Consider the following 25,022-nt stretch of genomic DNA (forward strand, 5'->3'; position numbering starts at 1 on the left):
CACCTTAACAGAGTGGGATAATTTTATTTAGACTCAAAAATCATAAATCATTTCCTAGATGACACGATGGGATCTAATACATAAAAATTTCCTTTATTATGCGACAAATGATAATCCTTTTCCCTGATAAATTTACATGTTGGAAATGGCAATAAATACTCTAGTATTAATGAGAAAATTTTGTCTGATGGCCTCGAAAGAAATGTCGACACTGCGAGGAGTGCTTGATATCGTGATGGAGAAAAAGACCTTTAAAAATTAAAAACGCACAATAAATAAAACAGTGGATTTCCTAACAAACGTGGAATATTTGGTGGTGAAACTGAACAAAAACACAACAGAGTTTATTTTAAAAAGAAAAGGTCCATTCAACAGTGTGGCACATCAGCTATGAAATGCAGAGAAAAGCTAAAATACTGTCGCCTCCTAATGCTGAACACGCTGTACTGTCGAGTTTACCTTTTTTTTATTTGGAAGTTTATCGGTAGCTGCAAAGGGCGATTCTACAGAAGTACAGGTCACGTACACATGGTGCTCTATTCTGGATTCACACTCAAGAAAACAGATATTGCCAAGAGTTCGACAAGGGATTACAAGTTTGAAGTATGGAAACGACACATCGGATAGTTTGATGTCGTGAACAACCAGACTATGATTGTCCTTGTGCAACACTCAGTGATAATAGCCCACGCACTTCCGCCCTCGCTGTTCCCTTTAAACGCGTCAAAAACAGAAGTCTGGTTTGCACTTTTAGCTATTTAAAGTAATGAATCACGTGGCAGGTATAGATTAGCCGTCGAAGCCCAGAATCTAATTTCACAGGAAGAAGAAAAAAAAAAAGAAACGCTAACGCAGCTCAGATTCTCACAGCTGAATGCACATCTGAAGATGTCTACCTAACCTGTAAACACTCAAAAGTTGATGAAGAAAAAAAAATTCAATCCCGAGTATCAGGGAAAAAAAGAAAAAAAATCACCACACAGTCCAAAATTTAAAAAAAGAGGAAAAATAAGCTTGTCCATTCAGGTTTTGTCCGTATTTTCCATAAAATCTTTAACTATAGTGCTATGAGAGAAATGCTGCAACCGAGATATTCTCTTAAAACGGGCTAAATGTTTCTGAAATGACACTCTGCGCTGCTGCTGCTGTTGTTGGGGGAGTCGAGAGTTCGTCCACTATAAGATGGCGTCTTGTGTTGCTGAACGGTGGTTCTCCAGCAGGTCCAGTGTTCCAGCACTAAGATCATAGTGTCTGGTCGTCGACTGTACATGCAGGTCCTTTTATCCTTCGTTGTCCCGTCTTAAGAGCTCACCAGAACGTAGATCATCCTGTCAGGAAGAGCAAATAAACATAGAATGAAATACTGCATTACTTCAACACATTAAAGGGTGGCTTTTGCAGCGTTTTACTGAATAATTAGGATTATTTTAAACAATGTTGAGCTCACTATTAATTTAAATACAAAAAGCATTGATTCAAAGTCCAGGTTGTGCTACATTTCCGGTGATGTCGAAATATTTGCACCAAAGTAAGACTTAAATTAAGGTTTGTCTGAGCTAGCTTCCACTGTAGCCGGCATGTGATGCATTCAGGGAACACGTGTAAATTGTAGTGTCAAAGATAAGCATATTTTCAGCAAGTGAGACAATTTGGGTACAGCTTAATTTATATTTTCGTTTGTATTTTGTACATCAAACTGTCCCTTAATCTGCTTATTTACAGACATAAAAATTTACAGATTGACCCTAAACACCTCACATGCAGGCTACTATAGCCACATCCCTGCCAAAATCTAATCAGGTGGTCCTTGTGTCATTTCTGACCTTCCCTGAAAATTTCATCCAAATCCGTTGGTCCGTTTTTGAGTAATGTTGCACACAGACAGACGGACAGACAGACAAACATACGCCGATTGTCACATAACTCCACCGCATACTTTGGTGGAGTAACAAATACAGGGTCACGATATTTCCATTATTCTTTTACAAATATTTAAAGTTACTGAAAATCACTCTGAGATTACACATGAAAAAAATGAAAGTTTTCAACAACTGGGGCAGATTCGAAAATGAAATACGTACCCGTAGAGATAGTAGAAGAAGGACAGGAGGTAGAAAGCCAATTTGCACCAGCCTTCTTTTTGACAGTACGCCAGGATGTCGGCATTCATGATGGTCGTCGGGTCGTAGAGTCCTGGACAGCTCATCACAGGTCTGCTCATATACCTGCAGCCGAGCGCAAGAAAAGCAGGTTCTAGAGAGCCAGCAGGAGTTTCATAGTTTATCGGGTGGAGAAAGTTCGATATTACGTACCTCCAGACGTGATAAGCCAGCAGCGGTAAGTTGAGACACAGCGTGAGCCACTCGGCCGCACAGAAGAACATCACGCAGAAGAAGAAATGGATGAGATACTCTGGGAGAACCAGCTGGAAGGAGCCAAAGGTAAAGAAAACGTCAAAATCCACATACAGTTAGTAGTTTATTGCCCTTAGCGACACTTATATGTTGACAAACTGTTTAAACGTCCACACAGATATAATAAAGTACAAAGTGTGGCGGAACAAATGCAGCGACTTGGAAGAAGCTAAAGCAGAGCGGTCCGAGGATGGAACAGACTGAAGTTACAGCTCCTCAAAGGCATCGAGTCCTTTTTAACAAAGAGGAAGCCGAGCTATTTAAAGAGCCGGACATCTAAAAATTGCAGTCGAACTCCAGAGAGTCCAAGAAGAGAGTGAAATACAAAATTATGAGGCGGGTTCAGCTTCACATTCAGATATTTTACTTTATTAAAGTGCAAAATAAGCCACAGTGAGCTCCTGTTTTGTAGGTAAATTACATGAACAGAGCCTTATTGTGCACTACTCTCATGTTATTTGTAACACAAGAAGCAGGGTGAGAAATTAAACACTAAAATGCAAACAATGTGGCTGAACTGATGCAACCAAACGATGCATTGTCTTCAGCTGCCCACGATTGTGTTAAATTATGTGAGCTGATTGTAGAATTTAGAAATCTCCTGTTGCAAGTGGATAGAAAAAGGCTCATTTCCCATGCATTATTAAGCATTATCTGACCACGAGTGAAAGGGGGAACCCTGAAAAAGCTTTCTCTGGACAATATTTACACATCTCAACATGTTTTTTTTTTTGCAGTGAGGGCGAGCCTACAGATTCATCAAACGTACTGGACGACACACCGGAGAAAAGGACCATGCTGTGAGCAACGAGCAGTGTTGATGCAGCAGCAGCCTGCCTCGAGGGTTTACGGAGTTCGGTCTGGTGCAGAGGGTTCAGAGGGGGCAGATGGAGGCACCACATGGAAGCCATGCATTCAAAAAAGAGCCGAGGGCGGAAGGGCGGCAGGGCGACCGACAGCCCACAGATGGGAAAAGGTGAGGGGCGTGTAAGGTGGGGGGAGGAAGGTGCAGGAAAGAGGAGGAAAGGTGGAGGAGGAGAGGGGCTATAATGTGCTGAAATCCTGCACTGTGCTGCCAAATAGAAAACACGGCACTAAAAGAAGTTGAGCCGGCTGAGCTGAGCGGTCCACACGCAAAAAAGATCCACCACGGATCGGATTGTGGAGCGCTTTGTGGATTAGAAATCAAAAAATCTGCACTTTTTTCCTGCTAAAATAACTCCTCCTACGAGTGAAATCACTGACCAATCGGTGGCCCCAAATATTGCTGAGCTGGAGAGTGTTGGGATTCTGCAGCCATCTGTTCTGAACCACAGGTGACGCAGGTTCGAGCCAAAACTGAGCTCATATGCAGCAGCTTAAATCTGCTAAATGCTGACTCAAACTGCAGCCTTCACCTTATAGAAAAATACTATGCATTAAATACTAAAAAAATAAAATAAAAAATGAAAAAAGTAGCTGGAGAATAAAATAAATTTCCTCAAACACCAATCAAACATCACCATGATCCACAGCTTAAAGTATTTTCTACAAAATCCAATTACCAATAATCTGCCTTTCTGTGAGTAACGCCGTGAAAAGCTTTGCCAGGATTTTAGTTTGGCCTCAAACTCGAGACCAAATGTCTGACTTTCTGAGTTTACTGGGAATTTATTGCACCAGTAACTGTAGCACTTTATGCAAACAAAGGGTAGGTTGTAATAAATCATGCATGTTTTGAGCATTTGCAAGTCTTTTCAGTTAACAGCTAGACTTTATCAATAATCAAAAACGATTGATAAACCATCCAAAAGAGCATTCCACTACTTGTTATTCTAAAGAAAAAAAAAAGAACGTGTTCAACAAAGCTTAAAACATGCAGTTTAATAGGAGAGAAAGCAAAATGCAAAGTTTTAGCGAATGTTTACATCCTAAAAGCTGCAATATTCTTAAAAATTCACATCAAAATGCTTACAAAAAAGTAATATTTAAAAGCAACAGTGCAACTTGAGGCACAGGTGGCACGTTGTGTAATCCCGAGCTGTACTCTGGCCTGAACTCTGAGATTAGTTAACTGAAAAGACGTTTGCAAACACTTCCCCGTGCAAAATGACAAGACTGCAGACTGAGTTGAACTGAGCGGGCATTTTAAAGATTGGTACAAACCTTTAATGCAATTTTGACTCTTTTAATCTTTTTGACCTTTTCAACTGTCTTTTTGCCGTAAAATAAAGAAAAAAAGTGTAAAAAAAAAAAAAGGCAGATTAGGAAAAACAAGGCGTTAGAGATTGACAGCTGACAAGATCACTGAATTCATAACAGGCAGGTTATTTAGCATAACAGTGCAGAAAGATGATAGAAAAAGACACATAGGCGGATAAAGTTAAGGCTAAAAAATAAAGAAAACATCTTTCAACAGAGCAAATCTGCATGCGGTCATGGAGGCAAGGAAGGTGTGAGCGGTGCGATGGTTTTTACTTACCGGATTTAAAGTGTTACACTGATCTATAGGGTTCTTGTAATCAGTCTTCAGCTCATCAAATGCTATTATCTGGAGGAACAAGATGATCACAATGTAAAAACACACAGAAAGAAACTTACGTTCCATCTATCAGTCTGCTTTTTTTTTAAATCAGTTAAATACTAATTTAGTCTGTAAATGCTAAGAAAACAGGTGAAAAATGCTAACTATGTTCTCAAAATCAAAACAACAAAAGTCAGACAGAAAAAGACAAAAAAACAAGACAAAACATTACAAAAATGACACACAAAATGACAAAAAATGAGACAAACGACATGAAACAAAACAACCAAGAGACAGAAAATTTGCTGAAATTACAACGCGACTAACAAAATGGACAAAAACAAGATACAAATGAGACAAAAAAAGAAACAAAGCGACAAAAAATAGAGAAACGACACAAGCGAGACAACAAAAAACAAAAAAAAAGACACACAAAAGAACAAATAAAGCAAATCACAAAATAGAAAAAATAAGACAAAAAGCACAAGTGAGACAAAAAGGAAACAAAATAACAAAAACGAGAAACAAAATGACAACAAAAACATGACAAAATATTACAAAAATGAGACATAAAATGACAAATAAATGAGCAATCTAGTATTTTACTTTGTGAGCAAAACAACTAGTCGTGTTCTCAGAATTATTTTAAATTTACAATTTGCAGTGAATGTCTTCTCAGTAATTTTTACACTTTGCAAAGTCGTCATGCGGGCCGGATTGGACTCTGACGGGCCGGATTTGGCCCGCAAACCGTCTGTTTTAGTACTCTTCGTGTTTTATGTCATGTCATTAATTCTTGTGTACTTGTAAACAAATTATAATCATAATATGTATTTTTCCAGTTAACCAAATAATAATTTAGTCTACAAATGTTAAAAGCACAGGTGAAAACTTTTAAGTTGTACGCCATCTATTCTCTTCGACACACTGTCTCCATCTTTTATGGCATCATAACCTCATATTCATATTATTTTATTGTCTCCTCTCACTCCCATTTATCTCCGAGTCATTGTGTTTTATGGCTGGCTGTTACTTGCTTCATAAATAAATCTGACTTTGACTTCCTCAGAACCAAAGGTAAGGTTTTGAAATGATCTATTCTGTCCAACAAACTGTCAAAAACACCAGAAGAATCAGAGAACAGTTTCATCATTTTGTTCAGAGATTACTGTTGTTTATACAATTTAGTACATTTAATAGTGCTTTTCTCAATACAAACACTAATTTATATTAAAAAAAAAAAGCTCATGGAAGATCTGTTCATCTGACACTGATCAGGCGTTAAAACTGAAAATGACAATAAATAGTTGTGAAAGCATTAAAGTAGTATTTTACTGTTAATAAAAGTCTGATCTATTCACTAAAGCCAAAATATTTTTCTGTCATGTGTTTTATTACAGAAGTAGTAACACATTAATAACAAATAGAATACGACCTCTAATCATTAAAGTAACTAATAAATCACGGGAACGGGTAGCCAAAGACTAAAACAAATTCAAGTTGTATAAGTTGCTGTATTTGTATGAATGATTGCACTATTTGAAGGTTTTCTCAGCTACACAAACAACAGATTCGTTCTGATTATTGTTGGTTATTTATTTTTGGTATTGTGGAGCAGTTGAGTACAGTGAACCACCCCCCCCCCCACCCCCCCCAAAAAAAAAAAAAAAAAACCACCGTTCCCCTCTTGGTCACCCAAATTAACTTAAGAAAACAAGTATTTCCAAAACACAACTTCACATGAGTATAGCTTTGACACTCACTGGGATGTTAATAAGTAGTACAGTAATAAAGTGGGATCACCTGACTTTACCTCGAGTAGTTCTGTGTACATTTTACTCGGAAATAATAATGTTTAAAATGGAGCCATTATCAGGTTGAAGTCTAAAGATCTGTGTGCTCAGCTCACCAATGTGTCAAGATCCTGCCAACGCCTCTGTGTTTTAACCATGTTATGTCATTAATTAGTTGTAAATGAGTTACAACCATAGTGAAACATCGACAAAATCCTGCAGCTAAAGTTGACTTTCTCGCATTAAAATGACTAGTGTTGCATAATAAATGTGACATGACAGGAAACACATGACAGCAGAATCAGTTCTTCCAGCACTAGCGGTACAGAGAAGTTAGCTCAGCCTGCTAACTAGCCTGCTAACTAGCTACTAGCGCAACACTGAATGCTAGTTTGACAAGCTTAACAAGTTAATAGACGTTTGTTGTATTCGTGTGGTGCACAATAAAATGTACAAGATGGGGGGAACTGTGTCAAGATGACATGTGAACGCAAACAGTGTTTGTTTGCCTGGTTTACAAGGCTAACTTTTAAAGCTAGTTAGCATCAGGGTGTGTGCGATTCATTCTATAACGGGCGGGTTCGCAGCGCGCGGCCGTTTCTATGGCTTTGTTTCCATGGAGCTAGCATAGAAACGGACTAGCCGGCCGTTACTGGATCCGCGGCGAGCTAACTTAAAACAACCGGGGTGATGTGGCTTCCCGGCCGGCCGAGCTCCGGTGTTCGCTTCTTCACCCCCCGCTTCTAGTCTTCTGAGCGCCGGGCTAGAGGTCCGTGTCCGCGTTTACTTACATGCCAGATAGCGAAGAAGATAAGCGCCGCCGTTAGCAGCAGAGCGAGCATGTAGCAGAAGGCCGCGAATGTGAACGCCATTTTTTCCTCCGGTTCTGCTCGTCGGTTCCTGGCTCCGGTCGGCGGATGATGCAGGCAGTTCCCCAACCGATTTGAGATTTGTCGGTGGATCGTCTTCTTCTTCAGTGAGTGTTTAGCGAGCTCGTGTCCTTTATAGTAGCGTTACTGCCATCTTCTGGATTCCTGTTAGGGTGTGTTGTTTTCCTCCAAACTTTACTCTATATTCTATTTAAAATTAATAACACAGCTGGGACCAGATTTTGTGAAGAATTCATGTGAAAATTACACGCATCATTCATATTGTTTATTTATTTATTTAGAAATTAACTTGTCGTGTACATTATTGAACCTTTTCTGTCAATGTACCAGAAAATTAGCCAATAATACAGAATAATAGAGAACCAAGTGTTGGGTTGGTAAAATATACTGAATTAATTTAACACTTTCCATGGGATGTAATTGTTTTTCCCACATGACTGTATATGTACATGCAATATACATTAAAGTATCTCATTTAATTACCTTATACAGCGTTTTTTCTCAATTAATTTTAAAATCTTGTGCTTTTTTCAGAAAATCAAACTGGAAAGAGTTTCTGTCTGGCCAGCACTGGACCAAATAGCGTAAGTGCATATGAACAGTTTGAAAACAAGACTCTTTTGAAAACAGAAGGTTTAGACATCACTGTCATTTTATTTGGACAATAGACACTTTTATAAAGTATGGGAAAATACAAATATCTCAAGTTTCACTGATGCCATGAGGCAGCTGGTTATGGTAGATGTCTCAGGTGTTTTTTGATTTTTTTTAGTAAAAAGGAAAGAAAATAGAATAGGCATTTGATCAGAGAGGACATCAAGAGCTGAACGACACATTTGCAGGTTAAAAGTAAAAGACTCAAGGCCAAATATACAACAAGTTCACCACATAGGAGGAAAAGCTATTAGATCCACAGGACATGACCAGATACATGGCTCCAGTTGAACAGGCCTTATACTGGGGAGACATGATGAACAAAACTGTTTATTACATCACATTTCCAGGAAAATAGCAACAGCAGCAGGTTTATTTCAAAAAATGACTGTCGTTATGTAAATATTGGATTTAAGAGTAAGACCACACATGGGACCAGATGTCTGAGATGCAAATGTTGCCCCATTTTAAAGAGGTCATGTGCAAATAAACTGTATCAGTCAAAGAATTAATGCAACCGAGCAGAAAATGGTTAAGCACGTCCTTGGGCTTAAAAAAAACTGTTTAAATACATCAACAAATGTACGTCTTTTACAGTAGCTCTCCACATTTTAGAGGTTTTAAGAATTTAGAAAAGAAAACCAATAAATATGTTTTTAAATTCACATCAAAATCAGTCAAAATCAAGTATTAATTTCAGATGAAGTGTGCATTTTTCAAAATTTACCATGACCTTTTAAAGTGTTTTGCAAGTCTTTTGGGTCATAAAACAAAACAAAAAAGGTACAACTTCAGCTCGAGAAAGGGGGGAAAAAAAGATTATAAACACAACTATCACCCTGGTGGGAGTCAAGTTTTTCTGCTACAGCAGCATAATACTGGTTAATATCAAGCTGACAGTGTAACTCTGGTTATCAGTAGATATTAAAACATGTGATTTCAGTTGTGTCCCGCTGTTCCTGTTGGGTTAAACCCTGTCCTGACATGTAAATCATAATTTACCGTCTATTATTTGACATCAACAAATGATTTTACATGAAGTGGTTTGATTGTACGTACATATCTTTGAGTCCGATCTCTGGGAAAAGAAACCATTTCTATTATTTACTGTGACCAGGACTGCATTTGAAGAACAAGATTATCTTTCCTGGAAGTTCAGACCACAGTTAAAAAAAAAAAAAAAAACAGTGAGCAAAAAAAGCTTTTTCAGTGTCCTTCAGTTTTTCTCTTGTGTCAGTTTTTTCATTTCTGGTCTCATGGTCTTTAAACAGACATAGACATGATAAAGAATAGAAAAGATAAGAAAAGGCATTGGTATGGTAGACTTAGCAGTAACATCATACATTATGTGGCTTTAAACTGGCCACAACTCTCCCTTATGTGTTTCCAAAATAGGAGTTTCTGAGCAGGAGACAACACTGATGAGAGACCATGTGGAATTCATTTGTGCCTGTAGTTCTTTATTAGGGTCACACCAATATACTGAGCTGATCTTACGAACCAGAACTCTGCCCTTCAAGTTGAGGTCTCTGTCTTGCATACAAAACCAGAGTGTAGCATGTTCCAAACATTTAATTATGTGTGCTGATTTTGGGTTAACCCCACTGGGGACTTGTCACCCTGCTGTTAAGAGCTTAAAGTATTAGCAACTGGTTTTAAGGGTGCTGCACTGGTTTAATTGCTGCTTCGGAGGATTTTTTAAAGTCCTTTTGGGGCCAGAAAATAGCCAAATGTATAGAATAGAGTAGAAAGTGACACATTTCTGTTGCTTCGACTCATTCAAAACATGCTAAAAGCTGAAAGTGTTGCATTTTTCACTGAGGATATGCGGCATTGGCACAAAAAATGAGCAGCTGGCACATTTAGTACATAAATATCAGTTGTCAAAGAGCTACACTGGTCGAACCCTGTTCTGTATGGAGGATGTAAATTGCCCACATGCTGTTCCTTTAACCTACCAAGTCTAAATATTAAGCACAACTGGCATTTGGAGAAGTCGCAGCCATCATTCACAAGGCTGCAACCATGAAGCAATCAAAAGTGGCTTTACATGAGAATTAAGCACAACATTCAGAAACACTAATAACAGTAAGAGCTATAATGCACAATAATAGCTAACAATCTCCCTAAAGACACAGTAACCCACTTAGAAGAGGAGCCCAGTAGATTAAAAAGAGGGCAGGTATTGCCGCCCTGTGTGCAGTGTTGTCATGACTGTCATGGTCGCTAGAGGTTTCGTGTGTAAATGTTCACGTCTGGAATGTTTCAGTGAAAATATTGTTTCCTGGAGTGTTATATCTTTGTAACAAATATGCAGGTCAAAGGCATTACCCATGATTCACGCTGTTTTTCCTCAAAACAGAGATAAACAGATCTGGTGACAGACTAACAGGGTCAAATCTGCAGCAGAATAAGCACCAGTGAAGGGCGTCTGCCAGCTTGTTCGTGTTGTAACACATCATATGTAAGTAGTAGTGTTCTTTTGCTTTAAAGACTGGAGTGATGACAGTGTGTAAATTGTAATTTAAATGCCCTTGAATGAACACCGAAGAGAGACCGACAAAAACAGAAATTATTATTGTTCTCTGGGTTGTAGCTGTGATTGTTCAGAGGTTCTGGTGGGAATTTAACAACAAAAGGAAATGAAATCTATATGTTTACCTAACCCTACATACAACAGAAATAGCTAAAAAAAATCTAAAAATAAGTCTCCCTCAAATTCTGAAAAATTAAAAAACATAAAAAGGTGAAACTCAGGGGGTTCAGAGATGCAAAAAAACTGCTATAAGTGTAAACACAAACTGTAGTTACAATGCCTTTAAAGTCTGCGGAATGAATGTACGGCGAAAGGGCGGATACATAAGATCAATTTCTGTCCACTTGAAGATCTATGGGAGTGTTAATTCAACACAGACACACAACTGGCACATGGAGAGATTGTTTGGGAGACAAAAGCAGACCTGCGTCAAATAGCATTTAAAGTTTTAGGCTGCCGAGTGGGTGAGGTGTAGTTAGCGCCACGAATGTTCAAACTCCTTCGATTGTCTGAACCTTTTAGCACACGTAGAATTGTAATAAACTCCATCGAACAGGCCTAAAACTGAGTGCAGAGAGCAAACACTATTTAAATCAGGTCTGATACAAAGAGGAGGGAAATATTAACTGTTGCGTGTTCTCTCGGAGAGGAAACGAGTTGTGCAATCTGGATCCTCCTCACATCCCAGACCTCTGGATGAGGTGACAACTTTAGCGGAAGAACCCAAGTTTCTCTCTCAGCCATTCCTCCGTTAGGTCCTCTGTGTTTCTGATCTCAAACACCTGTAAAAACATAGAAATTAGAGTGACAAGCAGGATTTGGGATTTTATTTTAACGTCCTGAGGCATTTGTGAGTGAACTTTCAAGAAGAGTTTTTTGGCTTTAGTGACAAAATTGTTGCGCTTCATCTACCCAACTAAACAGACTTTGCTTCCTGAATCTTCTACCTCTCTCCAAAACTGAAAATTTAAGTTGAATGCTTGTCGTTTAACCCAGTGGACAAACTCCAGCATGCAGCACAGATGGTACCTGATGTAGTTGGAGACCAGGACTTCCATGGAGCATTTTAAATGTAGCAGGAGCTCTGGGAGCAGTTTATTATTGCGCAAGAAGACTACTTCAAAGCTGCCAAATTTAAATAATATATGATTTGACAAATATGAGATCAGATAATAAAACATCTAGATAAATGGATGAAAAGTTTAGGAATTCTCTACATTAACTACCTCAATTAATGAAACAAAATAGCATTAACATATTAGTCTACAGCTACACTAGCAGATAAATGACAGTCAGAATGCTAATGCTCTCACACTGAAAACTGAAAATATTAATGTTTGGTATGTAGGTCTCACACTTAACTATGACTAGCATTTGCTAAATAGCACTAAGCAAGAAGCAAGCCTCACTCTAAAGGTATCTGGTCACAAGTATAAGTATTGGACTAGTTTACATTTTCAGCTGATGGTGGCTCTAGACCAAACAATAAAGTTTCTCCAAGGTTTTAGGATTTTTTTTTGGGCAACATGAATATCGGCATCCAGTTTTATTAAAATCCATTCAGTAGTTACAGAGATATTTAAACTTTATGGCAGTGCCAGATAAAAAAGTTGGGGAATAAAAAAGGTAGTAAGATTCATCCTCTGGGGATCATGAATGTCTGTAAAACAGTTAATGACGATCCATCCAGCGGTTTTCAAGATATTTCAGTCTGACTAATGTGTCAAATACTACATTTTCTATAACAGAGTTGCAGTAATTACACCCACAACCACTTTATTATGACTACGGCTCATAAAAATTCCACTAACCTTGGTCAGTTCAACAGTTTGCACCAGTTTGTTTTTGCTTCCTGCGTACATCATCTGCTGCTCTGGTCTGCAACCTGCCCAACACAAATACGCCAACATTTACAGCGTCAGTAGTAGTTTAAAATATTAAATGCTGCTTCAAATTTAAAGTGAAAGAGAAGTTCTTACCCACTGGACTGGAGAAGATGAAGCAGAGGGGATAAGACACACGTCCATCATCATGTTGGTATTTATAACTGTAGACCACAAATGTTCCTGGTGCTAAGGACACTTTGTTTACATCAGAGCAAATGAACAAACACGTCACCAACCTGTACGATAAAGTCATTTACTTCAAGTAAATATTTAAACTGCTTTGAAAAAATCTGTGACATTTTGCTGGAAAGTGAGTTTAAAATTCATGATAGAGGAAGATGGGGGGGATAAATCATTAAAACACTGCTAAAATAAGGCAGAACGTCCATTCAAAGGATATCTGGGCTGTCTCTCAGGCAGTTCGTCCTTTAGATCATCAGGAGAAATATCCTAAAACAAGACAGAAATGTAATGAACATTTCAGCTCTCTGGTGTGATGCAACGCCTTCGGTTAGTTACACGTTATCTAAAGAAACAATTATCTATTAACATCCAGCAGCTGACAGGTTGTAAAATCAAAACGAGCTTCACCAGACAAAGTTTATCCACTTCATCATCACATCTTTCAACCCACTGCTATAATGTTACTTTAATTACCAGAAAATTCACTGTCAGAGCTGAACCTTTACTTTTTTTTGTGGACACAAGAGTATATGAGTATAAAGACAGTAATAGAAAACCTACCTCATGTTCTTCGTCAAGAATAACAAGCTGCTTGTCTTTATCGATCTTCACTGAAGGGAAAAAACAAACAAACATTGGAGTCAGTTTCTGAATCAGTTTACATGGAAACTGTCACATCAGCTTGGAATTACTGCTGATTAGTGAGTCGAAAGGAACATATTTTTGGAGGAAAAAGACTAAAATGCCAAGAAAATGAGTCAGTATATTCTGCTGTGAATGTTCTGGTGTAAAAGGTGTTTATGAGTTCAAGTCATGCAAACACGCTGCCATAATCCCATTCAGCAGAAATGACGTTTTGATCCAGACACGGCTGAGGATAAAGCTTAAGCTCAGTTTTGATATTCACTCCTGTCACACCACCTGCTGCATTTAGAGGTAACTCATAGATTCCCTCTGTCGCTGGCTCATATGTCATTCCTTTCATTATGTAAGTTTTGACTGAGCATATTTTTAACATCTGTCTCCAACTGGAACACGCTTGGAAGACTTTTACAAATCAAACATGAAAAAGCAGAAAGTTCATCTGCTTTTTTTGGTCAGACAGAATTAATGACACTCTGAATTTTTTAATAGACTGCAATAAAGTGGAAATAGCTAGTCAGTCTTTATCCCAAGCTAATTGGCTTCTGGCCGTAGCTTCATATTTAATAGGCAGATATGACTGTAGTATCAATCTTCTCTTCTAACTCCTGGCAGAGAAGCAAATATACCAATCAGCCACAACATGAAACCCACTGACAGGTGAAGTGAATACCACTGATTGCCTCGTTGCACGGCACTTGTCAAAGGTTGGGATATATAATGCAGCAAGTGAACAGTCAGTTTTTGAAGTGGAAGTTTTGGAAGCAGGAGAAATGGACAGTTGAAGGATCTGAGAGATTTTGAGAAGGACTAAACTGATGGTGAGGCAACTTCAAGTCTTGTGGGGTGTTTCTGATGCGCAGTGGATACCAGAAGTGGTCCAAGGAAGGACTACCAGTACACTGACAACAGGGTGACAGATGTACAAGCAGATGTAGTTCAATCCCAGAAGGACTGCTGGAGCACGCTCTGCTAAAAACCTCAATACTGATATGATAGGGAGGTGTCAGAACATCACAAATCATCGCAACGTGTCCATGTTGACTCCTGTCCACTGCTAAAAGCGCCAACAGTGGAGCAATGGAAGACGGTGGCCAGGTCTGGTGAATCGCTATATCTTGTCCATGAGGGTGCGTTTGTGTCATTTACCTGAGAAAGAGAAGGTAGCAGGACACACTATGGGAGTGAAGTGAGTCAAAGGAAGCAGACTGAAGCTAACCTAAACCTAACTGCAAACCATGTACCCCCTCTTTCAGCAGGATAAAACTCCCAGAGACACCACAAGCATTGTTGAGGAACGATTTGAGAAACATGAGCAAGTTCAAGTTCAAGGTGTTGACTTGGCCTCCTAGCTCTCCAAATCTCGATCGGATCAAGCTTCTGAGGAAGAACAACCGATCCAAAGAGGCCTCACTATGAATCTTCCAGGATTTATAGGATCTGCTGCTGAAGTCTTGGTGTCTTAACAGGTCAGAGCTGTTTTTAGATCTACACATTATTAGCCAGGTGGTTTTGATGTTATGGCTCAACAGTATATATATGTTCCCCAAAATGTCAAGCTACTCCTTTAATGGGAACCAACTGCACTATAAGGTTGCAGACAGGCACAATCATATATAAATGATTAACAGGCATCGTCTTTACTTTAGACTTCTAAACCTGCCTTTGAGTGTCGTCACTGGAAACATCTAGAAACACTTGTGAGACTTTAATCATGTGTTGTGCAAACTAGCCCTTTGTCTAGGATTCCCTGGGTTTTAATGAGAGTTTGATTAAATGCTGCTTTAAATGTCAGCAGACGGGCAGAAAGTCAGCGAAGTGAACTGAGCCGCACAGACTGGAAACTAAAATCTGTTTCTGGAAATGTCTGAAGCCAGAAGTGGGTAAATGTAAGAGTTCATTCCTGTGATTCAGCGTTTCTGCCTCCATTTTGTTCCAGCAGGAAGCAGTGACCAGTGCTAATGGCTGCTGAACTTTAGACGGTACTCAGTTTCTCACAGAGTTTTACACGGTAACAAACAATTCCAATTACTAACATTATTTATATTTAGATTAAATATTCAGTGAACACATTTGTCAATAAACATGCAAGAAGATGAGGTCAGGGACTCACTAACGATGGCGGCATTGTTGGTCTCCTTCCGGAAACGAAACTCCTTCAGCTTTTTAACCAGATCTTCATCCACATCACAGACTACCAGTGATTCACTCTGTTAAAAAATAAGGCGAGAAATGCAAGAATATCAACAAATATTACATTTATAAACAATGAAAGTTCATATGTTATCAACACAAGCGACACCGTACACAAATTAAGCTGCACATATTATTTACAATTTTTATTAAGCTGAGAAACCCAAACTATGACTTTTGCTTTGAAGATCACACTATTTGCCTGCATTAGATTAATTTCAAAAGAATATATATATATGTGTAATATTTTGTGCAACAGATGTTTTCTTCTCTTTATTTTACCTTGGACACTGACAGCATCCGCATCAGAGTGTCTTCCACATCCCTATAATCTCACGCTCTTTCACGTCCGCTAATAATGACGCCTTTGTTCTGCAAAGCATAAAACTGTCTGCTCACTGTCCTGAGTCGAAGAGTTTCACTTCCACCTGCTTCACCCACACATTTTCATAACCCTTTCATGTTACAATGCAATAAAAAATTAATAATTTCATAGAGCTTAACTAACACTGTAAAGAAAATTAACCAGAATACATTAGAAATAAGCAGGAGTGCCTGTGGTGAAGTCTCATTCACTTATGGTTTTGCACTGATTTATGCAAAAATGTGCAGAAACTTGATAATGTTGAACGAAAGCAAACTTAGTGCTTCTATTGTTATGATCTGTATTTATGGCAGTTACACAGCTGCAGTTGTTTACTATTAAATTAATCAATAACTATTTTGATATTTGTCAAAATTCTCTGATTCCAGCCTACTTAAAACCTAATTTCTTGTAGTTTCTTTAGTCCTCTGTGGCAGTAAGCTAAATATCTTTGTGCTGTGGACAAATCAAAACACATCTTGGGCTTCAGGAAACACAGATTGACATTTTTATTTATCTTAACCATTTTTTGACATATTATGCACCAAACAATGATCAGTCAAGAAAATAATCAACAGAATAATCGGCAGTAAAAATAGCAGACTGAAAACACAAGAAAAATAAGCATTATTGTGACTGAACGGACTAACTGAATAAAATACATGTTCATCAGTAACAAGAAAAAGCTCCAGCAGTGGACATATAGATTGATTTTTCTTCTATATAATAATTAAAAAAATACATCAGTGTAAAATATGTCTGCATCTTCATCCATTGCTGAATATGTTAAGTTTAATTTTTAATTTGAAGAATGTTTGCAGAAGGATTATGTGTATGGAAGACAGCTGCTGAGTCACAGAGTGCAGCTTTGAGTGGTTTTCATTCATTTTATTGTTTTGCTTTAAGTATATATGTGGACGTATCCTGAAATAACAAGCCAGAACAAAAGTAAACACTACATTTAGTGGCTATTTTTAGTCCTCCACAAAGCCTGACTGTTTTAAATAGTTTTTTTATTTATACTTGAGGAAATCAAGGCTGATTAGCAATAGGAAAGATGAGGTATTTTCTTGCTCTCTGCCATGCTAAAGCCTTTATTTTGCTCCGTTATTTGGTGCCTTTGTGAATCATTTTATCCAGTGGAGTGGTGCGCTTCAATCCCCATAAATCTGACCTTTTGATCCTGTTGTCTGAAAGCACGCATCACAAATGCAGCTCAACAAATAGCCACTGTGCTGCTTTCTGCAGGGGTCCAATCTGACCCACAACCTTTAATCCAGAAAGGCAACAAAGCACCAGTTTGAGCAGGATTTTGTTGTTCTGAACCATGCGCTGCCTTACATAACTCCATCATAAAGGCATAAACTCTCTCAGAGTCTCCGAAGACTCTCTGAAATCTATAATTACACCTTCCTGAACAGATGGCTGGTGGGAGTTAGGATTTCACTGAGCTCAGGGAGAGATCTTTACAGATTAAGAAGAGACTCGAGTGTCTGTGACTGGGACTCTTGGAAAAACAGGATGCGAGGGGAAAGGACAGGGAACACACGAGACAATAAAAGCCGGAGGTGGCCACAGGTTTACTTCTGGTTTGAATTCCTCCAGCCACTGACAGCTAGCTCTCCAGTTTGGCTGCTAATCCAGTCAGGAAATGAGAGCCAGTTAACTCTCCAGTTAATAACGCAGCTAATGTTCAGGAGGTGAGACAGTAACACCGCCCGAGTGTTGATCGACAGCGAGGAGAGTTGTGCTGTCATGACATGCAGGTGAAACCCAGAGGGAAGCATTGCTGATAAAATGATAAGGAGGTTAGCTAGCTTTAAGGCAGCTCCCCAAACCCAGACATGTTAAAACACATCAGTGCGAGCCGCTGTGCAAAGCTGCAAACGCACAGCTGCAAGAAGCCTTACAGCTCAGGCTTCAAAATAAAAACCTTTACTTTCAAACCTGTCTTTAGCTGCAGTATTTCACATTAGCTTTGACTGCATTTCCAAAACAACCAACCAAACTAACCAACCAAACCATCTTAATAATGCATTGCTGGTTATCTTCTCCATGAATCAATTAATGATTTTGTTAATTAACAAAAGAAAATGTATTTACTTTTGTCTAATCAACAGTCCTAAACCCCAAGATATTTAATTTACAGTGATAAAACACTGCCAGTAAGTGCTTGTTCAATTGTAATCATTGTGTTCTCTCTCTATAATACTACAAAGTCCTAATTTTGCCTTTTAAAATGCCCTTGGACAACTATCTAGCTTTTTCCCTGATTTAGTCATGCAGGCTTTAATGCTGTTATTTAATATCAAATGGAATAGAATAGAAAGCCCTTTGTTGTATTGCTTTAAATGTGATTTTAAAATGACTGACACAGACTTGACACTTCAAACGCTTGAACTACTTCATTTTTTTAGCATTTTTGCATAATAATAATAATCACTTGTCAAAGAGTTGAGGGGATAATGCTGAGTTTTGGTGCATTACTGGATGTGCAAAGAGCCGTCTGATAACCAACCCATCACAGTTCTCAGACTACATCCACTTCATATTAGCACATGTTCCATTGTTCACTACTGAAGATATAAGTCGTCATGGTATTTCTCCGATTTGATCTAGTAAACAAATAACTTTACCACTAAAATATATGGAAGTGGTGAAAAGGATAACTAGTGGATTATTATCTTAGTGTTTAAATTCTGCTGCTGCTGAGATGTATTTTATGTCTATTATTGTAGAATGTGACTAAATAATCTGACAATAAATGAATACAACAAAATCAAACTGTAATTATTTAGACAGATATTGACTTTGCAATATTAGTTGCAATTTTGATGGGACAGTCATTTTGCATTTCTTTCCCACTAAAAAACAAAAAAATCAAAATAGATTTTATGTTTACTGTAGCCTCTACTAGAAAAGCATTTTTGAGACTTTGATTTCTTGACAGAAACATCACAGTGCTTCACTTATAATAGTGACACATTGTACTTGACTCTGAACGTTACTACCGATATTTGCAGCAAAACGGCATTATCTACCATAGAAAATCTAATTTTTACTCAACATGAATTCTAATAGACTTCTGTGTAAGATTTGTCTTTCTGTTAGAGGTGTTTGTGTAATTATAAAGAAGTTACTACTGCAGATTTCATTATTTACTTGTTTTCCTTTTACTTGAATGTGTAACTATGGATATAACTTGCAAGTCTTGTCTAACAGTATTGAAGTGATTTACAAATCATAGAGCTGCATTTTGCGTGGTTTCGTCGCCCTCTGGTTTTATTTTGAAATCCCTAACAGGAAGTCGCTCCTGTCCACTGTCTAACTTTCCTCTGCTACAATGAACAGAGGGTGGAACTAATGCTATGCTAGCAGGCTAACGCTCGCCAATCTGTGACCTCACTTTTCCTCAATAGTGTCCGAAACTTCGCGTTTGTTTGGAGCTTTCGGTCAAAACGCAGAGACGAAAATGTCGACAGGCTGCTCTGAATAAAGCAGAACAACTTACCATTGTGTTGTAGAGTTACAAGGCTGTGAAGCTGCAGCTGCTGTTCTCAATGGTGGAGACGCTTTCAATGTTTTTTTTTTTTTACTTCATCGTCTTGTGACTGCTTTGACCAATCCCACACCGGCAACCCCCTCCTGCAAAAGTTGCTCATAAATCTCTCCTCACCATCACGCCACACCATTACCACTTTTATTTATATTTAATAATGTCAGCTTTTGTGTATGAATTTTAAAAAGCTGATTAGATTATCACTTTGAAAACTTTATTGTAGTGCGTTATACTTATTTAATTATTATACAGTAATAGTAGTTTATTATAATTTTAATATATAAATTCACGTTTTATTCATTATTTTCGTTTAGTCACATTAATTTAGCTTTCCCAAAATAAGATTTTAGACCAAAATCTAAATAAATTCTATTAAAAACAGACACGTTGCTGTATATTCAGTTCCACTAGCAAAGTTAAAATCTCCTTGACAACAGTAAAATGCTGTTCAGATATTAAAGTTTCACTACAGATAATACAATACAACACAACATAATTGCATTTAGCTGATTTCATTGAAGTGTCAACACTACAGGTAAATAGGACGAGCATTTTACCTTATCAATATTACCATTAAACTTCCTTGTTTTATTACTTACATTGAGGAGACAATGGCTTCTTGGCTTGCAGGTTTTTAGAAAATATATGTTTAGATATGAAAATAAGACATTAAATATCTAAAAATTACCAGATTTGCATTAATTTCCAGGACATCTGAGCATTAAATAAATGAAGCTTTAAATTATAGGAATAATATGTGAATAAGGATGTGAATAATAAGTGAACAAAGCCCTCTATTTATACTTTTAGAAAATAGATAGTAGTGAAACTTTAAAAAAATTGGTCTAAGTTCTACTAAAGTGAAGATTTTTACCTCAGAATTTCAGAAAAAAAATGATTTTGAGAAAAACTGCATTTGAAGTGCTGTAAAATAAGCACATAAATGTGTAGTTAAGAGGTTTTCTCCTCTTTAGTTTCAATGAAGACACATTTTTGGGACAATTTATTCAAAGTAAAGCATTAGAATACTTTTCAGCACTGAATATGGGGTGGTGACCTTAAAACAAAAGTTCTTTTGTTGCCTGTGATATGAACAGAGTGAACCTCTCAGTACAAGCAGAAAATAGGTCACATTCAGCTTATCGTGTGTCCATTTCTTGTATCAAAAATTGTACAAAAAATGTCTAATTGCCATCTCCTTTTTGTAGAATCAAAACTGGAAAACTAATAGATGGTTTATTTTGTGATATGAGTCACTAAAGCACATTATAAACTAAAATAATAGCTTTAAGATGACTCCTGCATCTTTATGTAATCTTTGTGTGTCTTTATGACTTTATTGTGTCTTTGCAGCATCGGAAACCTAAAATAGATGCCAAATAAACAATGAAAGAGACAAACCGCTCATGGCTACACAGGCACTTAATGTAGCCTATATAGAAAGACACGGTCACTTTGCAGACATTAATAGTAGTAGTATTATTACTCCCATGGTCTAAAACTTAATTTGACCCTCCTCAACATACATTAAAAATACAATAAAGCAAGGTTTTAAAAATGTAGTTAAAATAGATTATTAAAAATCAAATAATAATAAAGTAAATTATTTACCCTTTTTTAAACTTTTTAAAAGCTGCTAAATAAAAACAGGTTTTTTATTAGGTTTATTATCCTAGGCTAAGGTTGTAGAATGTTGATGGATTCTAGAATGTTGTTGGATTCTAGAATGTTGATGCATTCTAGAATGTTGTTGGATTCTAGAATGTTGATGCATTCTAGAATGTTGTTGGATTCTAGAAGGCTATAAGATTCTAGAATGTCGATGCATTCTAGAATGTTGTTGGATTCTAGTATGCTGTAAGATTCTAGAATGTTGATGCATTCTAGAATGTTGTTGGATTCGGGTATGCTGTAAGATTCTAGAATGCTGTGGATTCTACATTTCTGTAAGATTCTAGAATGTTGGATTCTAGAATGTTGATGGATTCTAGAATGCTATAAGATTCTAAAATGCTATAAGATTCTAGAATGTTGATGTATTCTAGAATGTTGATGCATTCTAGAATGTTGTTGGATTCTGGTATGCTGTAAGATTCTAGAATGTTGATGCATTCTAGAATGTTGTTGGATTCTAGTATGCTGTAAGATTCTAGAATGCTGTTGGATTCTACATTTCTGCAAGATTCTAGAATGTTGAATTCTAGAATGTTGATGGATTCTACAATGTTGATGGACTCTAGAATGTTGATGGATTCTAGAATGCTATAAGATTCTAGAATGTTGATGCATTCTAGAATGTTGATGCATTCTAGAATGTTGTTGGATTCTAGTATGCTGTAAGATTCTAGAATGTTGATGCATTCTAGAATGTTGTTGGATTCTAGTATGCTGTAAGATTCTAGAATGCTGTTGGATTCTACATTTCTGCAAGATTCTAGAACGTTGAATTCTAGAATGTTGATGGATTCCACAATGTTGATGAACTCTAGAATGTTGATGGATTCTGGAATGCTATAAGATTCTAGAATGTTGACGTATTCTAGAATGTTGATGCATTCTAGAATGTTGATGCATTCTAGTATGCTGTAAGATTCTAGAATGTTGATGCATTCTAGAATGTTGATGCATTCTAGAATGTGGTTGGATTCTAGTATGCTGTAAGATTCTAGAATGTTGATGCATTCTAGAATGTGGTTGGATTCTAGTATGCTGTAAGATTCTAGAATGTTGATGCATTCTAGAATGTTGATGCATTCTAGTATGCTGTAAGATTCTAGAATGTTGATGCATTCTAGAATGTTGTTGGATTCTGGTATGCTGTAAGATTCTAGAATGCTGTTGGGTTCTACATTTCTGTAAGATTCTAGAATGTTGGATTCTAGAATGTTGATGGATTCCACAATGTTGATGGACTCGAGAATGTTGATGGATTCTAAAATGCTATAAGATTCTAGAATGTTGATGTATTCTAGAATGTTGATGCATTCTAGAATGTTGATGTATTCTAAAATGCTATAAGATTCCTGGGCCAAGAATCTCAAATGTAGCTGGATTCTGGAATGTTATTATTATTATTATTATTATTATTATTACTGCTCCCAAAATGCAATACATTGTAGTGAGATATCAAAATATATCATGAAAATAAAAAAACATGTGATAAAATATTTTTTAGACTTAATAAAAGCTATTTTATATACCTAATAGACATATCTAAACAAATGAGTAATGCAATTATTGTCATTATACTAGAAGTGATTTAATACAACTAATGCAGTGAGTACAGTGAGATATAAAAATGTTATAACATTAAAGGCCATTTTAAAAAGTGCCATGCATTTACCTTAAACATTATTGTTTTAAAAAATATTATTATTAACAAGAAGAAGAATTATGATGGTTTTAGTTGAGACAGACATATTGGGTGTAGTGTTTTACTGGCTTTATTTTGTAACTTGGAAAAAAAGCTGGCCACATGGTCTTGTATTTTTATCATCATTTTTTATAACTGGGTTCATTGCGTTAGTTGGTGTGTATTTATTCCGTCTTTGTGAGGACTCATTTAAATTTCTCACTTTGAGAGTGAGCGTATTTTTTTATTTTATTTTTTGGACAGTGATATCCTCCAAGTTTGACACACCCTTGACACGTCTGACAACTGATTTTTCAGTTTCAGTACAGAGTCAGTTGGGTTAATTTATTTGGATGTTAAAGGAATGCGCAGAGTCCTCACAGAGATAGAAATCCAAACGCGCATGTGTGTGTGTTTTCGCTCCGGAACGCGCCCGCCCTTCAGCATACGTCACCGCTGAGGAGCGTGTGCGAGCTTCCTTCTTCAGAGTTGTAGTTTAAGCAGCAGATCGGCGTTTAGCTTCTCTGCTGCTGCTCGGCTAAATTAGCTGCTAACTGGCTCCCACAGCTGCATAGATCATCACTGTCGTCCACTGTGTTCGTAGAGGAGTCCACCTTCTGGCGAGGTAGCATTAAAACCCGGCTTTCACCACTTATTTCTCCCGTGAAGCTAAAAAATAAACTAGCGAGCAACGAAGTGACAGTTAGCTGCTGTTAGCTAGGTCGGTAGCCAACTCTAACATCAGTTAATTAGCTTTTTTAAACACTGTTTCCTCCTCAATACGCAGTTTGAAGTCAGTGTGACGTCTGTATATGTTGTTGTTGTATTGTTTTAGTAAAGTCGAGCTGCTTTTGCTCTGCCAGAATGGTTTTTGTGTATCACCAGGCGAGGATGGAAACATTTACTGTGCTATTACTCAGAGCCTCAGTGTGACAAGCCCACAGTGTTTGACAGCTTGTGTAATCGGTTGTTATAACTACATAACAAAACTGATGAAAGTTGTTTTGTTTCGTTTTAGATCATGTCAGATTTCTCGGTGAGTCCAAAGGATTGCTCAATTTTCACAATTTCATGATGATTGTTTTACTGGTAGTTAATCAGATTCTTTGTCGTAGCTCGAGAGTCACTTTCCTCTTCTGTTCTCTTTCTGTAGCTGGCTGATGCCTTAGGAGACGACACTCCAAGCCAGGCAAAGAAAATAGGCAACACTAACCCGTCTGCCGCTGCCAGCAACTACCCACCTGCCACAAACCCAGGATGGCCTGGTTCAGCCCCAGGAGCTCCCACCCAGCCCTCTGCTCCGAGTGACTACGCCGGCGGATCATCTGGCCCAGGGGCGCCGGGACAGTTCCCGTTCCCCTCAGGTCCTGGAGCACCGGGGCAGTACCCAGCACCTCCTTCAGCCCCAGGTGGTTTCCCACCTGGTCCTGGGATACCTGGACAATATCCACCAGCACCAGGAGCTCCGGGGCAGTTCCCCTCTAGCCCTGGAGCCCCTGGGCAGTTCCCTGGGCAGTATCCACCTGAAGGTGCTCCTGGACAGCTACCTGGAGGTCCTGTTGCCTACCCAACCGGACCATTTGCTTCGGGCCCTGGAGCTCCACCTGGGCCTTACCCAAATGTGCCTTTCCCTGGTGGTCAGCCGGGAGGAGGCAATGGCATGTATGGGCCTGGTGGTCCAGGGGCATTTCCCCCTCCAGCTGGCCCCGGCTCTTTCCCTGCATTCCCAGCTGGAGGCTTTCCCCCAGTACCCCCTGGGTCATGGGGACCACCTGCAGGTGGAGGCTTCCCCACTGCCCCTGGCAACTTTGGTCCCGGTCCATGTCCCATGCCTCCATATGGTGGACCTGCTGCTCCAGGAGGCTCACTGGTGAGTACCACCTCTCTTTACAAATACTGTGTTGCTTGCTTGCTGCATTTCTTTCCTGGTGTCTTTTTGCTCTTGTGGACAGTGGAACAGCTGTATTTGTGGGGTATTTTTTTTAATTTATGAAGGTGATGGACAGAGGAAGTTAGTTTCCTGCCTCTACTGTTGGGATGTAAACCAAGAGGG

The 25,022-nt window shown here is 38.2% G+C and overlaps 3 protein-coding genes and 1 long non-coding RNA gene across 7 annotated transcripts in view; 2 read left to right on the top strand and 2 right to left on the bottom strand.

The window, feature by feature from the left end:
- On the bottom strand, positions 1 to 7,687 carry cnih1 (cornichon family AMPA receptor auxiliary protein 1). 2 transcript variants are annotated; one of them, XM_022197112.2, is made up of 6 exons: positions 7,502 to 7,687; positions 4,876 to 4,944; positions 4,560 to 4,607; positions 2,313 to 2,425; positions 2,082 to 2,225; positions 1 to 1,328 (listed from the first exon to the last, which is right to left on the bottom strand). In XM_022197112.2, the coding sequence occupies exons 1-6, from the start codon at positions 7,580 to 7,582 to the stop codon at positions 1,301 to 1,303; spliced, it is 483 nt and encodes a 160-aa protein (XP_022052804.1). In that variant the 5' UTR covers positions 7,583 to 7,687; the 3' UTR covers positions 1 to 1,300. The 2 variants fall into 2 exon arrangements, with proteins under 2 accessions (XP_022052804.1, XP_022052805.1); XM_022197113.2 differs by lacking the exon at positions 4,560 to 4,607 and having other exon boundaries at positions 7,502 to 7,685.
- On the top strand, positions 7,565 to 8,458 carry LOC127536649 (uncharacterized). Its single transcript, XR_007945717.1, has 2 exons — positions 7,565 to 7,686; positions 8,135 to 8,458. It is a non-coding gene; the product is annotated as an uncharacterized LOC127536649 (long non-coding RNA).
- gmfb (glia maturation factor, beta) lies at positions 8,235 to 19,686 on the bottom strand. The gene is made up of 7 exons (XM_051957459.1): positions 19,570 to 19,686; positions 15,615 to 15,711; positions 13,421 to 13,470; positions 13,075 to 13,126; positions 12,770 to 12,850; positions 12,602 to 12,675; positions 8,235 to 11,572 (listed from the first exon to the last, which is right to left on the bottom strand). Exons 1-7 carry the CDS (start codon positions 19,570 to 19,572, stop codon positions 11,501 to 11,503), a joined length of 429 nt encoding a protein of 142 aa, XP_051813419.1. The 5' UTR covers positions 19,573 to 19,686; the 3' UTR covers positions 8,235 to 11,500.
- lgals3a (lectin, galactoside binding soluble 3a) overlaps positions 14,947 to 25,022 on the top strand; it is a 14,567-nt gene continuing 4,491 nt past the window's right edge. Inside the window, exons 1-3 of one of the 3 annotated variants that reach the window (XM_051957363.1) lie at positions 14,947 to 14,970; positions 23,988 to 24,005; positions 24,123 to 24,839. In XM_051957363.1, coding sequence (XP_051813323.1) covers positions 23,991 to 24,005; positions 24,123 to 24,839 — 732 coding nt within the window. In that variant the 5' untranslated portion in view covers positions 14,947 to 14,970; positions 23,988 to 23,990. Of the gene's footprint in view, positions 14,971 to 23,411; positions 23,595 to 23,987; positions 24,006 to 24,122; positions 24,840 to 25,022 lie in introns of those variants that run through there. The other 2 variants (XM_051957369.1, XM_022197111.2) reach the window with 2 other exon arrangements.

The sequence above is a fragment of the Acanthochromis polyacanthus genome, chromosome 1 (genome assembly GCF_021347895.1).
Source record: "Acanthochromis polyacanthus isolate Apoly-LR-REF ecotype Palm Island chromosome 1, KAUST_Apoly_ChrSc, whole genome shotgun sequence".
Lineage (NCBI taxonomy): Eukaryota > Metazoa > Chordata > Actinopteri > Pomacentridae > Acanthochromis > Acanthochromis polyacanthus.